Genomic DNA, 19,450 nt, shown 5'->3' with positions numbered 1-19,450 from the left:
GGAACCAAGCAAGCAGGAGGAGGGGACACAATGCTGGGGTGGTGGGGGAGAGGGGGACATGCGACAGACAACAGTTTATCTTACAACACTGTGAAGAAAATGAGGAAGACGACAGGATTCATTGCTTGTTCAGAGTAACCAAAAGTGCAATAATGTTAATAAATCTTATTCCCTCTCTAAACAAATAGATGAAAAATAATAACTTGAGCTTTCAAGTGAGAATTAAGAATATTTTCAAAAGTTACTCTGTGCAGTTGTCTGAAAATAACTACATAGATTGCTTAATTAAAGAAAAACGTAAGGGGCTGGGGAGATGGCTCATTGGTTAGAAGTGTTTGCTTGCAAAGTCTGCTGGCCTGAATCCAATTCTCTAGCAACCCATGTACAGCTTGACAGGTGGTTTTTGTTTTATTTCCCCAGCATCAAGAAACCCTGATGCACACATGCCCACACACAAAACACACAGAAATAAATAATAAATTTTAAAAATTATACATCAGCCAGTCATGGTAGTGCATGCCTTTAATCCCAGCACTTGGGAGGCAGAGGTAGGAGAATCAATGCAAGTTCAAGGCCACCCTGAGATTACATGGTGAATTCCAGGTCAGCCTGGGCTAGAGCGAGGCCTTACCTCAGAAAAAAAGTCATAAGTCTTAACTAATAAACTAAGTACTATTATAGAGTAAAATTATAAGCACAGTGAATGTATATATGTGTGTGTGTGTGTGTGTGTGTGTGTGTGTGTGTGTGTGTGTGTGTGTATATATATATATATATATATATATATGTTCACACATGTTCATGTATGTGCAAGTATGCAGAGCTTGCTGGCCAGGTAGACTAGCCTAAGCGGTGAGTTATATGCTGTGTAAATGATATTGTCTTGAGAAAAAAATAGACAGTGATTCAGACACACACACATTCACCCGAACATACACATGAACATATAAACCCATATACATACATACATGTAAAAAGCCCTGCTTTATCTGACGTATTTACATAAGTTCATGATCCATCAAGTAGAAAAATTTTTCTGTTAACATATGTAAATATTTACAAACTAAGTTGACAGAAGTAAAAAATGAGGTTTCTATAAATTTTCAATCTTCTATGTTCATTCCATTTTGTGTTTCAAATAATGTCTTAAGTAACTGCATTAATGTCATTTGTAGCATATTAACGTAAAGAAACTAGTGAAGGGACTATGATCATGATATATTGTCTATGTGTACAGAGAGTGTTAATAAAAAGCTAAAAAATAAAAATAAGAAACTTGTACCTATTATAAGAAAACAAGCAATTTAATTTTCTTTTTAAATATTTTCATTTATTTGCAAGTAGAGAGAGAAAGATGGAGAGAATGGGTGCACCAGGGCCTCCAGCTGCTGTAAACAAACTCCAGATGCATGTACAACTTTGTGCATCTGGTTTTTCCTGGGTTCTGGGGAACTGAACCCAAGTTGTTAGGGTCTGCAGGCAAGCACCTTAACCACTGAGCCTTCTCTCAGGCCACAATATAATTTTCTAAAAACCAAATGGACCAGATATTTAAACAATCACTCCATTAGGGAAGATATACATGTGGCAAGTAACTGAGAAAATGTCCAACATCATTAGCCATTGGAAAAACAAGTTATCTATGATAGGAGGAGACAAACATCCTTACCTTAAATGCGACAGCCATGAAATGACTGCATCTGTCAGAACTCAGAAATGGGCAACTAACATAGACACATTGTTCTGTGCAAAAATTATCTCTCAGCTGAGACTACATAGTGAATTCCAGGTCAGCCTGGGCCACAGTGAGACCCTGCCTCGAAACCCCCCCCCTAAAAATTATCTCAGTAAAATTTGACCTGAAATTTTAAACTTCTGGTAATGAAAAATCTGAGACAATGTGATAGATTTATAATAGAAAACTAAGATTGATCATGATAAATGTTTAGTTTGGGAAAACAGAAGCAGGCAAATAAGAACTTCTTGCTCTGGTGTTATCAGTTGGGAATTACCGGGCCTCTCCAACTGAAGGCCACAGTCTAAGCAGTTCTCCACTAGCTGGATTCAAATTAAGGAAATTTAATCTTGGTTCTAACCAACTGCTGTTTCTAAGGAATCCCTTTACAAACATCCAGAATTATTTATATATAATTATTTTTGCTCAGGAGGGTTGGGGACAAATACTTTTGCAGCTTGGAAATGATGACATTTTAAAAAAATAATAAAAATAAAAATGAAACTACATGGCATTTGTTAAAGGCTAATAAAATAACTCCAGTCAATTGGCTAGTTCAACATCAGTAGATTTCTTTAAATAGTAATGAAATCATTGCTTTAAAAAAATCCATCATTATTAAAATAAAAAAAAATTGCCTCAGCCTCCACCAAAATTAGATTTGTAAGTTGCTGGTCATTCCTATAATTAAATCCATGTCACAAATTTGCAAGAAAAATGGTCACTGTGACTAATGCATTTACTTGCTACACAAGTCTTGTCAGACAGCACACAGCATTTATGCTGCTAAAATGGAGTAAGTAAACATTCTGCACATTTTTATTAAGTCACAAGGCCATTTTTAACTTACAAAGCTTGCTCTTCAGATAAGAGTTCATTTTAAAAATGAATTCATATTCAACAGGGTTTTCCAGCCTAAGCAATGTAGCATGTTTTAAACTCTATCACGTCGGGGATCTGGACACACATGTACAGTATGGAACGAATGTTAGGTAGAAGAGCCTCTAGTGAAAGAAATGCAGCCATGTTCAGATTGTGACAGTCTCTGGTTCTGGCCATTTGCTCATGGGCCTGCCCCAAATGGTTTTAATTCATCTCTGTAATGACTTTAGGGAACGGTGTTGTCCAAAGTGGACGTCACACTAGATCAGCTCAGTGGAGACAGTGGAGGGAAGATGAGTGAGAAAGCTTCCTCTCGCAGGGTGGGGATGTTCTGGGCTTGGTACTGGTTCTGCTTTCACATCTCAGAGAAGGGGGACACGTGTGAGCTGCCCTTGGTAGGCAGCAGAGTTCAGGCTACCAGGTGGTTTTGTGCGCTTTTCTTTTACATGTGATTTAATATTGGCTACTTTCTGTTCATAACATGATAGCTTTATTATTATTATTATTTATAGTGTTGATGTCAAGTTTGGGCTTGAGATAAATATAAATTTTAAAAGTGGGGCTTATTTAATGACCAACATGCTGACGGGGTAAGAGTCGCAGTGGAGCCTAACTGCTGAAAACACTGCGTGAAAAGCAGACCCGCCTTCCTGCCTTCTTAAAACTCAATCCTAAACCAGGCGTGGTGGCACGTGCCTTTGATCCCAGCACTCAGGAGGCAGAGGTAAGAGGATCGCTGTGAGTTTGAGGCCAGTGTGAGACAACAGAGTGAATTCCAGGTCAGCATGGGGCTACAGCGAGACCCTACCCCAAACAAACAAAAAAGAATAAAAAACTTAAATATGTGAAAAATAAACCTGAATATAATTATGTTTGTGTTTTGCTTCAGTATCTAGAAACAAGTTTTAAATGAATGAATGGGTATCTGTGGTTAGATTTCCTATCCTATTTCCCTGATTCGTGCCATACTGTTCATTGAACCCAAAATATTGTTTTTATTCAATATGTATGTGGGTGTATGTATGTGTGTCTCTCTATATATATTAAATAAATTATATATACAAACGTATGTATATACACACACATTCATGCATGTATATAAACATTTATGCATACAAACATGCGTACAAACATATGCATACAAACATATGTATACAAACATATGCATACATATGTATAAATTTATTTATTTCAGAGGCAGCCAGAGAAAGAGGAAGACAGAGAGTAAGTATGCGCACGCCAAGTCCTTTTGCCACTGCAAACGAACTCCAGATCCATGTGCCACTTTGTGCATCTGGCTTTACATGGGTTCTGGGGAATCAAATCCAGGCCATTAGGCTTTGCAAGAAAGCACCTTTAATAACTAAGCCATCTTCCCCGCTCCTTGATATTATCTAAAGTAAAATTATCGAATTCTAGGCATCAAGGCTCCATGACGCCCATTTGTCTTGACAGGTGACCCAACACACGCCGATGGGGACACTTTGCACAGGTGAAAGCCAGTGTCCGTGAGTCTGAACACTGTTCCTAGAGCTATTCTTAAGGGCCAGGATGAGCTTTTCAAATTCCTCATCTTGGCAAGTTCTCAGTACAAAGGGGAATCTGAAATGGTATTCTCTAAGGAAGCATCAAATTCCACCTGAAAAGCAAGATGGGGCTGGAGAGATGGTGTGGTGTGTCCCCCGTAAACTTAGGTGTTCTGCATGCTAGGTTTCCAGCTGATGGAAATTAGGTAATTAATGCTTCCTAGAGGGAATGTATTGTTGGGGATGGGCTTATAGGTATTAGCAAGTAACCCCTTGCGGGTGTGTGGCACAGTTCTTGTTTTCCACTTATGTGAGCCAGGGGGGTGATGTCCACCCTCTGCTCATGCCATCATTTTTCCCTGCCATCATGGAGCTTTCCCTCGAGCCTATAAGCCAAAATAAACCTCTTTTTCCCCCACAAGCTGCTCTTGGTTGGGTGATTTCTACTATCAATGCTAACCTGATTGCAACAGATGGCTTAATGGTTAAGTGATTGTCTACAAAGCCCAAGGACCCAGGTTCAATCCCCCAGGACCCACATAAACCTGATGCACAAGGGGGCACACACATCTGGAGTCTGTTTGCAGTGACTGGAGGCCCTGCTGCACCCATTCTCTCTCTCTCTCTCTGTACCTGCCTATTTCTGCATCTCTCTCTCAAATAAATTAAAAATATTTAAAAAATTTAAAAAAGCAAAAAGCCGGGCGTGGTGGCGCATACCTTTAATCCCAGCACTCAGGAGGTAGAGGTAGGAGGATCACCGTGAGTTCGAGGCCACCCTGAGACTCCATAGTGAATTCCAGGTCAGCCTGGGCTAGAGTGAGACCCTACCTCGAAAAACCAAAAATTTAAAAAAGCAAGTTGCTTGTCTACTGACATTTAAGTTGAATGAAAATTAGAACTTGTTTTAGAAATAAGTCATGAGGGCTGGAGAGATGGCTTAGCTATTAAGGTTCTTGCCTACAAAGCCAAAAGATCTAGGTTCACTTCCCAGTACCTACATAAGCCAGATGCACAAGGTGGCACATGCATCTGGAGTTCATTTGCAGTGGCTGGAGGCCCTGGTGCACCCATTCTCATTCATTCTCTCTCTCTCTCTCTCTCTTTCTGTCTGTTGGTCACTGTCAAATAAATAAATAAAAATAAACATCTAAAAAAATTAAATTAAATTAAAAATTAAAAAAAGCAGTCATGAACTTTAGGTGAAGGGGAGGGCACCAAGCTTTTAAGTAAATAATGTGAATTGAAAGAAAATTTCAGAAAGGTGAACAAAAACATCAACGTAGTCTTTAGTGTTGCACAAAACAAGGTTTCCCATAACCACGTGTGTGAACTCTATTGTACACACAGGAGGAAGAAACACCAAATTCATAACTGAGCATGACAAAACACATCTAAAGTGCCCGCACTAGGGGGCTAAGGCAAAAGTAAGGTGGATTTGAGACCAGCCTGGGCTAAACTTGGTCTCCAAAGGAAGGAAGGAAGGAAGAGAAGGAAGGTATGAAGGGAAAGAGGAAGGAAGGGAGGGATGTGGATGAGAGGAAGGAGGGTTGAGGGAAGGAAGGAAGAAAAGAGGAGAGAAGGAGGGAGGGGGCAGGCTTTGCCATTATCCCCTTTATACCTTTTCATAAACACTGGAGGTTCTTGCCCTGCAGTTTTGAAAGCAATGTCATTCAACAACCGATGAACAACCAGATTAGTGTACTTCCTTCCTCTTCCTGATGGTCTAGATGTTGCTGAGTGTGCTTTGGAAAAATCTGCATGTGTCACAAGTTATTAAAACCTATCCACCATTAGTGCTCAGGATTTCTTTTCCCTCAGCAACTGTGATGGAGTAAGTTAACTGTTCAGATTTTTCTAGAAAGGTGTGTGGTGGTGAAGGGCAACCAGAACAAGGAGGGACGAGAGAGCAACCGCATGAGGAGAAAAGCCCTGGGCTGGCGGGCTCTACGGCTGCCGGCAAGGAGTTCCGAACCTCCTTGGGAAGAAGACAGTTCATTTTAGAACAGCTCCTGTTAGTTTTAGCAGGAGTAAAGAACAGTTATACAAAAGAAACCCATTTCTTGGACACTATGAGAGACTGGTGAGGCACAGAATAAGCTCTTAAGAGTCTCAGTGCCATACACAGCCACAACCGTGATTTCTCTGTCTTGCAACTCCTTGCTGCAGCTTCAGAAATCCTTGTGATGACTTTTTCTGGAAAGTGCTCCCTGTTGCACAGCACAGAGACTGACTTTCCCTGAAGATCACAGGCTATTAAAAAGTGCGAAATAGGTGAAGAAGTCTAAGAAAAGGTTCTCTCTTTGCTTTGCAAACCTTAACCTGTGATTCTAGGAGACACAGAAACACGAAACTCAGCTTCCAAGTCAAAAAAGCTAGACTTCTGTGCTGGTTTGATTCAGGTGTCCAATGCTCGTCTCCCCAGCTGATGGCAATTGGAAATTAAAGCCTCCTGGAGGCAGTGTATTGTTGGGGGCTGGCTTATGGGTGTTATAGCCAGTTTCTCCTTGCCAGTGTTTGGCACACTCTCCTGTTGCTATGGTCCACCTTACGTGGGGCAGGGGGTGATGTCCACCCTCTGCTTATGCCATTGTTTTCCCTGCCATCATGGAGCTCCCCCCAACCCCCATCGAGCCTGTAAGTCAAAATAAACCTGTTTTACCTCCCACAAGCTGCTTTTGGTTGGGTGATTTCTACCAGCAATGAGAACCTCACTGCAACAAGTTCTAACAAATTATATGATCTAAAATTAAATTTCTAAGGCTGGAGGGATGGCTTACCAGTTAAGGTACTTGCTGGAAAAGCCAAAGGTCCCAGGTTCGATTCCCCAGGACCCAAGTAAGCCAGGTGTACAAGGTGATGCATGCATCTGGAGTTCATTTACAGCAGCTGGAGACCCTGGCACACCCATCCATTCATTCATTCATTCTCCCTCTCGTTCTCATTCATTCATTCATTCTCCCTCTCACTCTCATTTTCATTTTCATTCTCTGTCTGTGTGTCTGTGTGTGTTACTTTCTCTCTCTAAAAGTAAATTAATAAGCCAGGCTTGGTGGCGCATGCCTATAATTCCAGCACTTGGGAAGCAGAGGTAGGAGGATCACTGTGAGTTCGAGACCACCCTGAGACTACATAGTGAATTCCAGGTCAGCTTGGGCTATAGTGAGACCCTATCTTGAAAAACCAAAAATAAAGTGATTGAAAATTTAAAAATTAAAAATTAAAACTTATATTTTAGGGCTGGAGAGATTGCTCAGTGGTTAAGGCGTTTGCCTGTGAAGCCTAAGGACCCAGGTTCAATTCCTCAGTACCCACATAAGCCAAATATACAAGGTGGAGCTCATATCCAGGGTTTGTTTGAAATGGCTAGAGGCCCTGGCGTGGCCATTCTCTCTCTCAAGTAAATAAAATACATTTTTTAAAATTACATTTTAATTTACTTAATTCTTTTTGAAAATAAATTTTCAATCAACTTATTTCAAGATAAGTTTCCAATATCTAAAAACAAACAAGCTGTCTTCTAATGAGAAAAAATCATATAAGATACTTGACTTTGCATTTTTCACATATAATACATATGTACATGTTTTTAAATATCATTTTAGTCATTCAGGGTACACATGGCTATAAAATTTTATTATAACCTCCTCAAGAAGGAAATCTCAAATCACTTATTATGTTTCACAATTATTGTAAACTGAGCAACTTAAATGAGACAAGGAGGTAATGACATTATCTTCTAACTTAAAGCAATCCTCTATAGCACAATTGTAAAATATTCTCTTGGTTTGAAATTTATGTAAATTGAATTCAGCTATCATTAGCTAGTACCAGACTAGCTACATTTCAAAAAGTAAGTTTTATGTAATAATTAGCACTTAAAATCATGGTGTTTTAATTAGACCTGGGGCATTATTAAACAAACTATAAATATATAGTGTATTTTATTTGGTGCAGCCAGATACCTGAAAAAAACATCAACAAAAAATATCCTTACAGAGCCAGGCGTGGTGGCGCACACCTTTAATCCCAGCACTCAGGAGGCAGAGGAAGGAGGATCGCCGTGAGCCAAGGCCATCTTGAGACTACATAGTTAATTCCGGGTCATCCTGGACCAGAGTGAGTGAGACCCTACCTCGAAAAACAAAAACAAAACAAAACAAAACAACCTTACACACACATACGTACATACACCCTCACAGGTCTTTGTCCAAAAATTCTTCTGTTAAGTATGATTTATTTATTTATTTGAGACAGAGAGAGAGAATGGGCACACCAGGGCCTCTAGCCCCTGCAAATGAACTCCAGATGCATGCACCACCACCTTGTGCATCTGGCTTGCCTGGGTCCTTGAGAATCAAACCTGGCTTTGCTTTGGGTCCTTTGACTTTGCAGACAAACACCTTAACCACCAAACCATCCCTCCAGTGGCCCAAATCCTAACAGAAGCCCTTTGCTCAAAGTTTTTGGCTAATGTGAGATAATGTGAAATAAATATCCATTTCAGATGCGCGCACACACACACACACACACACACACACACACAGGAATGACTACATATAATCATAGACTAATCATTGATTCACTGTATTTGAGAGCTTATTACAATTAGTAGAGATGTCTTCAATGATAGACATTTATAGTCACAACCAAAAAATCTGGTGAAAAAGGTTAGACCAATACCTAGATCCAAGTTTTAGTTCAAAATTGCTTCTACCTACCATATCACATAAGAGTTTTGTATAGGTCAGCCTTGGCCTTCACCAGAGTTCTAGCGTAAACATAAACTTTTTAACAACAAGGGTAAACCAGACCTGGCAGCACACGCACATAGCCCCTGAGAACTAGACTGGCAAGATGGAGAGTGCCAAGGCAGTGCCACATAGAGGCAGTGTGTGTTTAAGACGGGGGGGGGGGGCAGACTGATTTCCTGGAAAGAATATAAAGCAACAGGGAGTTGTCCAGCAATCTTTTCGTGTGTGTGCCCGTTCCCCCCCCTTCCCTCCCTCCCCCTTCCTTTCCCCTCACCCCTACTTTTTTTTTAATTTTTTTTTAATTTATTTATTTGAGAGCGACAGACACAGAGAGAAAGACAGATAGAGGGAGAGAGAGAGAATGGGCGCACCAGGGCTTCCAGCCTCTGCAAACGAACTCCAGATGCGTGCGCCCCCTTGTGCATCTGGCTAACGTGGGACCTGGGGAACTGAGCCTCGAACCGGGGTCCTTAGGCTTCACAGGCAAGCGCTTAACCGCTAAGCCATCTCTCCAGCCCACCCCTTCGTTTTTTGAGGTAGGGTCACACTCGAGTCCTGAAACTCACACTGTAGTGCCAAGGCTGGGCTTGAATTTACAGCAATCCTCCCCTCTCTCCCTCCTGAGTGCTGGGATTAAAGGTGTGCGCCACCACGCCCAACTAAGCAATTTACTTTTTATGTGTTTTTCTTGCACTAATATAATCACACTCTACCTTACATCTTTTTCACAAGAGGAAACCCCCTCAGTATCACGTCTCTGGCTTTGGCGGTTATTGCTGCCTGGGGAGAAATGCTCTGGGTCTGAATAAACCGAGCAAACCCAGTCTCTCCTGGGTAACCATTTAAAAGAACAACAACAAAAAAAGAAAATTCCCAAGAAATGAAAACATCATACTGAAGTATGATTTCTAATTCAGAATTCCCTTCTGTAAAATAAACCCTCTTTCTAATCCTGAGTCAAGACCCCTCTTCTCCCTTGAACTTCCTCCTCTCATTCAACTGAGGTCCAAGTCCACCTTAGCCCTCTGAGGATCACAGTGTATGGTCATACATTCAAACGGCACTCACTAGCTGCAATTCCAGGAGTGCTATTTTAGCTTTTAAACAATTTTTTTTAATTTAGTTATTTGCAAGCAGAGAGAGAGAGAGAGAGAGAGAGATGGATAGGAGGCAGACAGAGAGAAAATGGGCACACCAGGGCCTCTAGCCACTGCCAACAAACTCCAAATGCATGTGCCCCTTGTATATTTGGCTTACATGAGTCCTGGGGAATCGAACCTGGGTCCTTTGGCTTCGCAGGCAAGCACCTTAACCACTAAGCCACCTCTCCAGCCCCAGGAGTGCTATTTTCAACAGCAGTCTTGGCTTTCAGGACTCTCTCCTGTCCTTTCCCGCTATCTAACCTCACCATGCACGGGTCTGGCTGCAGCTCCAGCCTCCATCTTGGATCATGAGGCAAACTTTAAGAAGGAAGTCTTGGTGTGGCTGGCAGAGAAGACAGCCAGGAGTCATGACCCATGGAGACCAGTAAGTCATCAGAACATATTTGGCCAGGCTCCCTCCAGACTTCATGTGATAGGAAAAAAATACTTTTTTCTCATATAAATCACTATTATGTATATTTTCCATTTAAGAACCTGAACTTAACACATGCAGTTCAGACTCACATGTGTTTAATAAAGTTTGTTGCAGTTACATTGAAGAACAGTGCAAGGCAAAAGAAATAGAATCATTTATCTTATTTTAGTGGAGCAAAACAAGCCCAGTTGCCATTTTTTTAATTTCTTTAATTTATGTATTTGAGGGAGAGAGAGAATGGGCATGCCAGGGCCTCTAGCCACTGCAAATGAACACCAGATGCACGTGTCACCTTGTGGGTCCTGGGGAATCGAACCGAGGTCCTTCGGCTTTGCAGGCAAACACCTTAACCACTAAGCCATCTCTCCACACCCCAGGTGCAATTTTTATTCTCAAACCTGGTCTGGTAATTTTCAACTTAGGGAAAGAAAAAGGAGAGCAGGGATTGACTGGGAGAGGAGATGCCTATCCTCGTATAGTTTCTTCTCTTACTGCTACCCAATGCCTACCCAGGTCATCAAGGCCCAGCTCAGAGGAACCCTTTCTGTCAGACCTTTGATTCAGAGAACATATTAATTCTACTCTGTACGGGACCATCACAGAACTCTAGTAACATCTTTTGTCTGGTGTCTTCATTGTAACATTCTTTGCTTTTTGCCATGTGTTATATCCACAATCTAGAGGAACCAACTTTTTATTTCTTTAAAATGTCCACAGCTACTAGTTGAATATATGTGTATGTGACATGCATCAATAACTACTTTTGATTGATCAGTTGTATTAAGGTTAGGAAAAAAAAAAACTGAAGAAAGGGGAAGGAAGAGAAGAGTGAGGAGGGAGAATATAAAACTTGAATGAGTGCTGAAGAGAAACGCTAAGGAACTCCTGGTTCAAGTTCCACCTCACTGGACCTCAGTGTGCGCCCGGGCTGGGGCAGAAGACCCAGGAGAGGCTGTAACAGTCTGTGCAGAGCTTAGAGCACGTCCATTCAGTCAGCTTGCTCTCCCATGAAGGGACAGTGGGTTTTGCCTTAGCCGCTCACACATTACTTCAAGTCCATTTTCTCAGTTGGTACTGGCTTTTTCAAAAGTAAGAGACCCTTGGGCTAGAGAGATGGCTTAGTGGTTAAGCACTTACCTATGAAGCCTAAAGACCCCGGTTCGAGGCTCGGTCCCACGTTAGCCAGATGCACAAGGGGGCGCACGCATCTGGAGTTCGTTTGCAGAGGCTGGAGGCCCTGGCGTGCCCATTCTCTCTCTCTCCCTCTACCTGTCTTTCTCTCTGTGTCTGTCGCTCTCAAATAAATAATAAATAATTTTAAAAAAAAAAGTAAGAGACCCAGCCAGGCATGGTGGCGCACACCTTTAATCCCAGCACTGGAGAGGCGGAGGTATGAGGATCACCGTGAGTTCGAGGCCACCCTGAGAATGCATAGTGAATTCCAGGTCAGCCTGGGCTAGAGTGAGAGCCTACCTTGAAAAACCAAAAAAGAAAAAGAAGAGTAAGAGACCCAACTTAAGTCATGCTTTATAATAGATGTGCATGCAACCAGGTAAAAAGTCAAAATTTACAGATATGATGCTATTAAACAAGTGTGTCAACATAGTGTCTAAACCAATGAAATAATGACTCAAATATGGATGAGTCTAAACTAATTGAAAATATCTTAATTTTTTTCTCCCTCCCTTTTTCCCTCCTTTTCTTCCTCTCTTTCATCCTTCATGTTTTGGAGATAGTGTCTCATTATTTATGCCAGGCTGCCCTAAGCCTTCCAAGTGCTGGGATTACAGACATTAGCCACCAAACTTGGCCAAGAGATCATTTTTAAACAGACTCATTTACTTCTTTAAACTTAATAAAACACATTACAAAAGAAATCACAACTTCTTTAAAAATGAAATATGAAAAATAAATCATATGGAAACCTACTTTTTTGGACAATGGAACACACAGGAGCCAAACATTGTTACTAGAAAATTTTCAGTGCCAGGGATAGGATACCTTCCAGTGAGTTGTTGGCCAGGGAGGTCCCTGATTCACCCAAAACATTACAGGCCATTGCCGAGGCCCTTGGTTTCCCACCAGGTAGATGGTAAGACCCTATTGTTGAAGACTCCACATAGTTGGGCTGCAAGGCCCCTGAGAAATCCTGCTGGAACTGAGCTGAGAACCTCCTCCATGTAGACCAGCTGACAGAAAGCTGGAAAAAACCATTATGCATGCAGTTCAATGGCAGAGGGAGAAGTCACCAGTCAAGATACTCAGCAGTGGATACTGCAAGCCTTATATTTTGCCAGCCAGTCCAAATGAGCCAATGGGTGCAATAGTGGCACATCTGCCATGGTGGAAACCAACTGTCCTCTCATTGGACTGAAGGCCCGCTCCATGGGAGGGAACATATCCCTGATACTGAAAACCTACAACAGGGATAGCCATGAGCCCTAGGGTTGTAATGTCTGCTGCTGTCTGGCTAAGTGTATATACTATGCTTATCAAACGGCCCAGGAAGCACTTCTCTTAATGTTCATACAGAGAATCTTCTTTTTTCAGAGGGCAGTGACCTTGGGATGACTCAGAAGGCACCATGGTGCTGGGAAGAAGTGACAGGAGTGCTCAGCACTGCAATACCTCTACCACGCCTTTTAAGGTTCAGGGTCCATTGTGGAAGAGGTGGCGGCAAGAATGTAGGAGCCAAAGGAAGGGTAGGACTCCTTACAACATGCTCCCTCCAGACATAAAATGGCCTGCATATCCATGACCTCACCATGCCTGACACTACCTACACAAGACCATCATAATAGGAGGAATAGATGATGACCTCAAAATAAGAGACTGAGAGGAAGAGGGGATATGATGGAGAATGGAGTTTCAAAGGGGAAAGTAGGGGGAAGTTGGGCATTACCATGGGACATTATTGATAATCATGGAAGTTCTTAATTTTAAAAAAATAAATGAAATATGCTCTAATCATATATTTTGCAGAATTAGTCTACGTGACAAAAGTTACGGAAGGCAATAGACGACTGATATTTTAACACTAAGTAGCATTGCGTTTAAAAGCTTTAATTACAGTAAGAAAGTAAAAATAAAGTGACATAAAGAGTATGTTAAGCACATAAAATGGTATTTTATCTGGATTCAAAAACCAGCTTATATACCATTGATTTTCTTCTCAATCATTTATAAGTCACTATACCACATATCTGTAAGTGAGTTTAGCATGTAATAAATATTCTGAGTTAGTTTCATAAGTCTAACAAATTTGGGGGTTAATTTAGCATCATTAAGTTAACAGAAAACTCAGTTTCTCCATTTTTACCCAATATAAATCAAGTCTATGTGGTAACATACTTGAAACATACTGATTTAAATGTTAAAATATAAAAAAATGCTAAAATAACATCTTTATTATTGCCTCTCCCTTTGAAAGCTAAACAACTTTTGAGTCTTCTCATATATAAGTTATTGCCCAATATATAAAAATGCTATCTTTTCTTATAAATTATTCATCAATTATGTCTTTAAACCAATTATTTTCATAAAGATTTCTAAGAAGTAGCCATGACAGTACGTTGCTTCTTTGACAGGGAAATATAGCAAATAAATGATGTGTCAACAGCAAGCTAGCATTCCCTTTCTGACCAGCTGGGCCATGTTTCCTATTCAAAATCCTTAGTCCCATGGCAGAAAATAATAATAATCTAAAAGACCTCATTAGAGGATCAATATATTGACATAACCTCTATAAGGAGAGAGTTTTAATTGATTCTTTGAACCCATTAGATGGAAATTTAAACCCAAGCCTCCACAATATATTGTAAGAGAACATTTGCTTTTCTCATTTGCTAATTTTCTCCAGGGTATCAGTAAAAGGTATGTGCAGAGACTTAAAAACTTTAATGTTTAACCAAAGAGTTAAAAAAAAATGCGGCAATTATTAAATCATTCACATAAACAGAATTATCATAAAATTTAAAAGTTAAGCCATGTTTACTTACCAAAAAGCTTCCAAAGGCTGAATTAAATATTGCAGCTGCCTATGGAGAAACAAAGAGGGAGGAAAACTCACTAAAAGTAAATAACAGGAAAGACAAAGTTGTCATTCTCCCTTTCCCACTACTCAAAACCTTCAGAAGCGAAGTTAGTCAGTCCTTTCCAAAACTGTCAGGGGCCTCTAGTTTACTAAGATAGATGGGCTGAGGCTTAGGAATTCATAAATAAGGGGTCTCCGAAGCAGGCGCTAACACCAGAAGATGCCTTGAACGTGTGTATCAGTACCAAGAGAGGCAACGCTAAATCAAAACCTTGCTGGTATTGATTTTGCTGCTCGACCTCAGACAATCAAAAGTTCATCTGTCCATCATGAAATGCATATTACTGAGAAAAAGGGGTGAAAAAGAGCGGTGAGGCAACATCAATTCTCTGTATCAATGATCAGAAGTCCCGTGAACCACAGTCACCAGCTGACAGCCACACAGCGCTCCTCAGCAGCATGAACAAGGAGGGGGATCAGGAGAACTGGTGTTAAGCTACTATGTCCAATGGAGAAGCAAGAAAACCTGCAACGTGCCACTGAGAATTCAAAGTAGAAATTATTGACTTTGGGCTTACCAAAATATCCATGAAACATACAGCAGATGTCAAACAGCTCTTAACTTTAAGTTAGTCCCTGTGTCCCATGAAGGTACATCACAGTCCTGAAAGCTTCTCTATGTACCCCAAAAAGGAGGAACACGTGTTCAATATCCATGAAAGAAAAAAAAAAAAAACATCAGGAAGAGGTCAAAGGAGGGGGTCGAGAAAACCTGTTTCCATCTCCGGCAGATCCAGGGCGGGATGAAACGAATCACCTAGAATATTAGCAGCTGTGCTGGAGTCAAAACAGAATGTCAGCTTAGGAAGTTTGAAGAAAAGTCCCGAGCCTGGCTAAGATGTGCAGCTGAAAATGCCGTCTGGTCCAAAAGAGGAGGCAGTGAGAGCGAATGGGTAATGAGATCCCCGGCTCCAGAGAGCTGGGCTCTCCTGTTCCAGTTCATAATTAATTCAAAGCTTTGATAATTTCATTAGATTTCTCCTTTGCTGGCCCTATCAATAAATGATGGCACTGGACCCCTGCTCCTCTGTGGCACGCACCCAGACAAGCAGCACAGATCAGGCAACCCGTGGCTTTCTGACGGGGACAATGGCATATGGTGTTCTGTGTTGTGCTTGGAGAGGTCGGGAGCGGGGGAGAGCCAGCTAAATAAAACATTACAGAGGAAAACGCAACATATTTAACACATCTTCCGAGTTCCATTATGGGCGAGTCCAGGAAAGTTTCGTGGATAGAGAAAAATAAAAGGGCATAGGTTAGTGACCCGTGCTAAGACCAGTGTGCACCGCTTTCCTTCCTACAAATGGGCACTGCCCCCAGCAGTCTAAATCCACTTTATGCACAAAATAAGGGTAGATATTTCTCTTTTTAGAGTTTTTATTTATTTGCAAGCAAAAAGATATAGAAAGAAGAGAGACGGACAGAGAGAATGGGCATGCCAGGGCCTTCCACCATTGCAAATGAACTCCAAATGTGTGTGCCACTTTGTGCATCTGGCATATGGCTTTATGTGGGGACTGGGGAAATCAATCCCATGTTGCTAGGCTTTGCAGGCAAGTGCCTTAACTGCTGAGTCATCTCTCCAGGCTGGATTTATCTCTCTCTGTTTTGTTTTTTTTTTTTTCCAGGAAAATGAAGTTTTCCTCCTTGGAGCTCTTGCCTTCCTTTTTTTTTTTTTTTTTTTTTTTTGGCAGGGGCAGTGTGTTTCTCTAACCCTATGCCAGGCAATAAGTGGATTTGCCTAAAGAAGTATGGAGTTACCAGCAGTAGAGAGGGCCGGGCTTCTGAACAAAGTTATCAACTCCTCCCAGGACGATTCCCCATACTCCTTTCTGGCCAACGTCCTTTATCACCCAGACACAAGTATTATCTTAAGTGAATTTGTGTTCCTGACTCCTATGACATGTGGGCGGTGCCAGGGGGGGGACATCTTGGGCACCCAGAGATGCCACAGGCCATCTCCTTCTTTGTCATTTCCTGACAGTTGTGACGGACTTCAATTCCCTCAGCTGTGCCACGGTACCACGCAGGAAACTGACAATTTCCATGCAACGGCAGCTTACGGTTCTGCAAACACTGAGGGACAGGTGAGCTCAGATACCGAGCCTGGGATCCTGGGTTCAACTGCGACAGAATATGAGAGAATCATGATGCGTAGAGCTCCTGGGGGTGACAGTACAGAAAGAGAGAACACATGCATCTTCTGGCTGAAGGACGGGAGTCCCCGATTCTTACCATGCTGTATAAGGCCCACTGTGAACAGACCTCCGTCCGGCTCCGAACATCCTGCCTCATTGAATTACTTTCAGTACTTATAAACTCCTAAAAAATCTCCATGCTTTTGCCCTGGGGGCTGAAATGCCCGACCCCTCCCTTCCCATTGCGTGGGTAAATCTCACTTACCTTAGCAAGTCAGCTGGGAGACCGTCTTCCTCGTCTTCCATCACGAGCCTCCCACATCCATTGTACTTACAGGTGGCCAGAAGGCAGCTATGCCCGTGTCTAGAATATTCTGAGCTTGTACCCCTGCCGTGGCATTGTCCCACTGTATTAAAGTGGCCCATTCCCTTGTTTTCTTGTTCTACTACAGGCAAGGGGGTGAACGAAGGGCTGTGGTGAGGGTCAGTCTGAGCACAAACATGTTCAACAGCTGAGTTACAGAAATAAGTAGGTGGCCCCCCAAGACCCAAGTCTACCTCTCCTACTAAGTTATTCTGTTAGGCAGTATCCAAGGTTTGACAAATCCAAGAAACTAGATCTGATTCTGGGTACCATAGCCAAGCAAAAGCCTACTTGGAGGCTTGAGAGATTGCTCAGTGGTTAAAGGTGCTGCAATGCCTGCAGCCTGGGTTCAATCCCCCAGTACCCACATAAACCAGATACAAAAAATGGCTCATGCATCTGGAGTTTGTCTGCAGTGGTAGGAGACCCTGAGGCACCATACTCACCATCTTTATGTCTGACCCTTTCCCTCCCTCCCTCTCCCTCCTCTCAAATATATAAATAATTTTCTAGTGTAATGCTTGATTTTAAAATGAAGGGCTGGGAAGATGGCTCCGAGGCGAAAGGCACCTGCTTGCAAAGCCTGCAGGTCCAGGTTCAGTTCCCCATTACCCACATAAAACCAGATGAACAAAGTGGTACATGCATCTGGAATTCATTGGCAGTGAATGGCAAGAGGCCATGGTGCATCCAATCTTTCTCTCTCTCGCCAAGTTAAGATGTCAGTTCCTACCACATATTGGTGATGCCTTGTGAGTTAGGGACTACACATTTTTTTTTAAAATTTTTATTTATTTGAGAGCAACAGACACAGAGAGAAAGACAGATAGAGGGAGAGAGAGAGAATGGGCGCGCCAGGGCTTCCAGCCTCTGCAAACGAACTCCAGACGCGTGCGCCCCCTTGTGCATCTGGCTAACGTGGGACCTGGGGAACCGAGCCTCGAACCGGGGTCCTTAGGCTTCACAGGCAAGCGCTTAACCACTAAGCCATCTCTCCAGCCCCATTTTTTTTTTTTAACTCAGCTGTTGAACGTGTTTGTGCTCAGAGTGACCCTCACCACATCCCTTCATTCACCCCCTTGGCTGTAGTGGAACAAGAAAACATGGGAATGGGCCACTTTAATACAGTGGGACAATTGCCACAGCAGGGGTACGAGCTCAGAATATTCTAGCCACGGGCATAGCTGCCTTTCGGCCACCTATAAGTACAATGCATGTGGGAAGGCCGTGATGGAAGACGGTCTCCCAGCTGACTTGCTAAGGTAAGTGAGACTTACGCAATGGAAAGGGAGGGGTCGGGTATTTCAGTCCAGCAGGCAAAAGGTAAGAAATAGCATGGCGTTAGGAGTCTGTAAGTACTGAAAGTAATCCAGTGAGGCAGGATGGTCGGAGCCGGACGGAGGTCTGTTCACAGTGGGTCTTACACAGCATGGCACCATGACACTGTGCTGGGCCGGGATGAGCAGCGGGCCTGCGTGGGAGCGTTGACCACAAGACAAGTATTTGTCTTTCAAAACGAACCAAACCATCCACCACTGGCGGAAAGAATGTAAGAGCCAAAGGAAGGGTAGGACTCCTTACAATGTGCTCCTCCAAACACACAATGGCCTGGATATCCATGACCTCACAGTGCCTGACACTACCTACACAAGACCATCACAAGAGGAGGGAAAGATCATGACATCAAAATAAAAGAGACTGATTGAGATGGGGAGGGGACATGATGGAGAATGGAGTTTCAGAGGGGAAAGTGGGAGGAGACAGGGTATTACCATGGGATATTTTTTATAATCATGAAAGTTGTTAATAAAAATTAGGGGGCTGGAGAGATGGCTCAGCGGTTAAGCGCTTGCCTGTGAAGCCTAAGAACCCCGGTTCGAGGCTCGGTTCCCCAGGTCCCACGTTAGCCAGATGCACAAGGGGGTGCACGCGTCTGGAGTTCGTTTGCAGAGGCTGGAAGCCCTGGCGCGCCCATTCTCTCTCTCTCCCTCTATCTGTCTTTCTCTCTGTGTCTGTCGCTCTCAAATAAATAAAAAATGAACAAAAAATATTAAAAAAAAATTAGGAAAAAAACATCATCCACCATTACTGTTTCTGTTTGGTTTAGCTTTGTGGGTTTTCTTTCATGCTTTGTTTTGTTGTGGTGCGCACACGTGTGCATATATGTTTGCGTGTGGGCTTGCAGGCATATGTGCATGTATGGAGGTCCGAGATCAACACCAGTTGCCCTCCTCAGCCACTCTCCACTTGCTTTTTGAGATACAGTCTCTCACTGGACCTGGAGCTCACTGGTTTGGCTCGACTAGCCGTCGGTAACCCTCAGAACTCCGCGTCTCTGCCTCCACCGCACTGTGGTTACAGGCCATGTCTTCAGGCGTGG

At 42.5% G+C, this 19,450-nt stretch overlaps 1 protein-coding gene across 5 annotated transcripts in view; it reads right to left on the bottom strand.

The window, feature by feature from the left end:
- The window catches only part of Slc10a7 (solute carrier family 10 member 7), a 278,502-nt gene that overhangs the window by 174,922 nt on the left and 84,130 nt on the right, over window positions 1-19,450 (bottom strand). For all 5 annotated transcript variants that reach the window (XM_045130907.1, XM_045130908.1, XM_045130909.1 and 2 more), the window contains one exon: window positions 14,474-14,512. In XM_045130907.1, coding sequence (XP_044986842.1) covers window positions 14,474-14,512 — 39 coding nt within the window. The remainder of the gene's footprint in view (window positions 1-14,473; window positions 14,513-19,450) is intronic.

Source organism: Jaculus jaculus, chromosome 12, assembly GCF_020740685.1.
Source record: "Jaculus jaculus isolate mJacJac1 chromosome 12, mJacJac1.mat.Y.cur, whole genome shotgun sequence".
Lineage (NCBI taxonomy): Eukaryota > Metazoa > Chordata > Mammalia > Rodentia > Dipodidae > Jaculus > Jaculus jaculus.
This window is presented reverse-complemented; position numbering and strand designations above follow the sequence as displayed.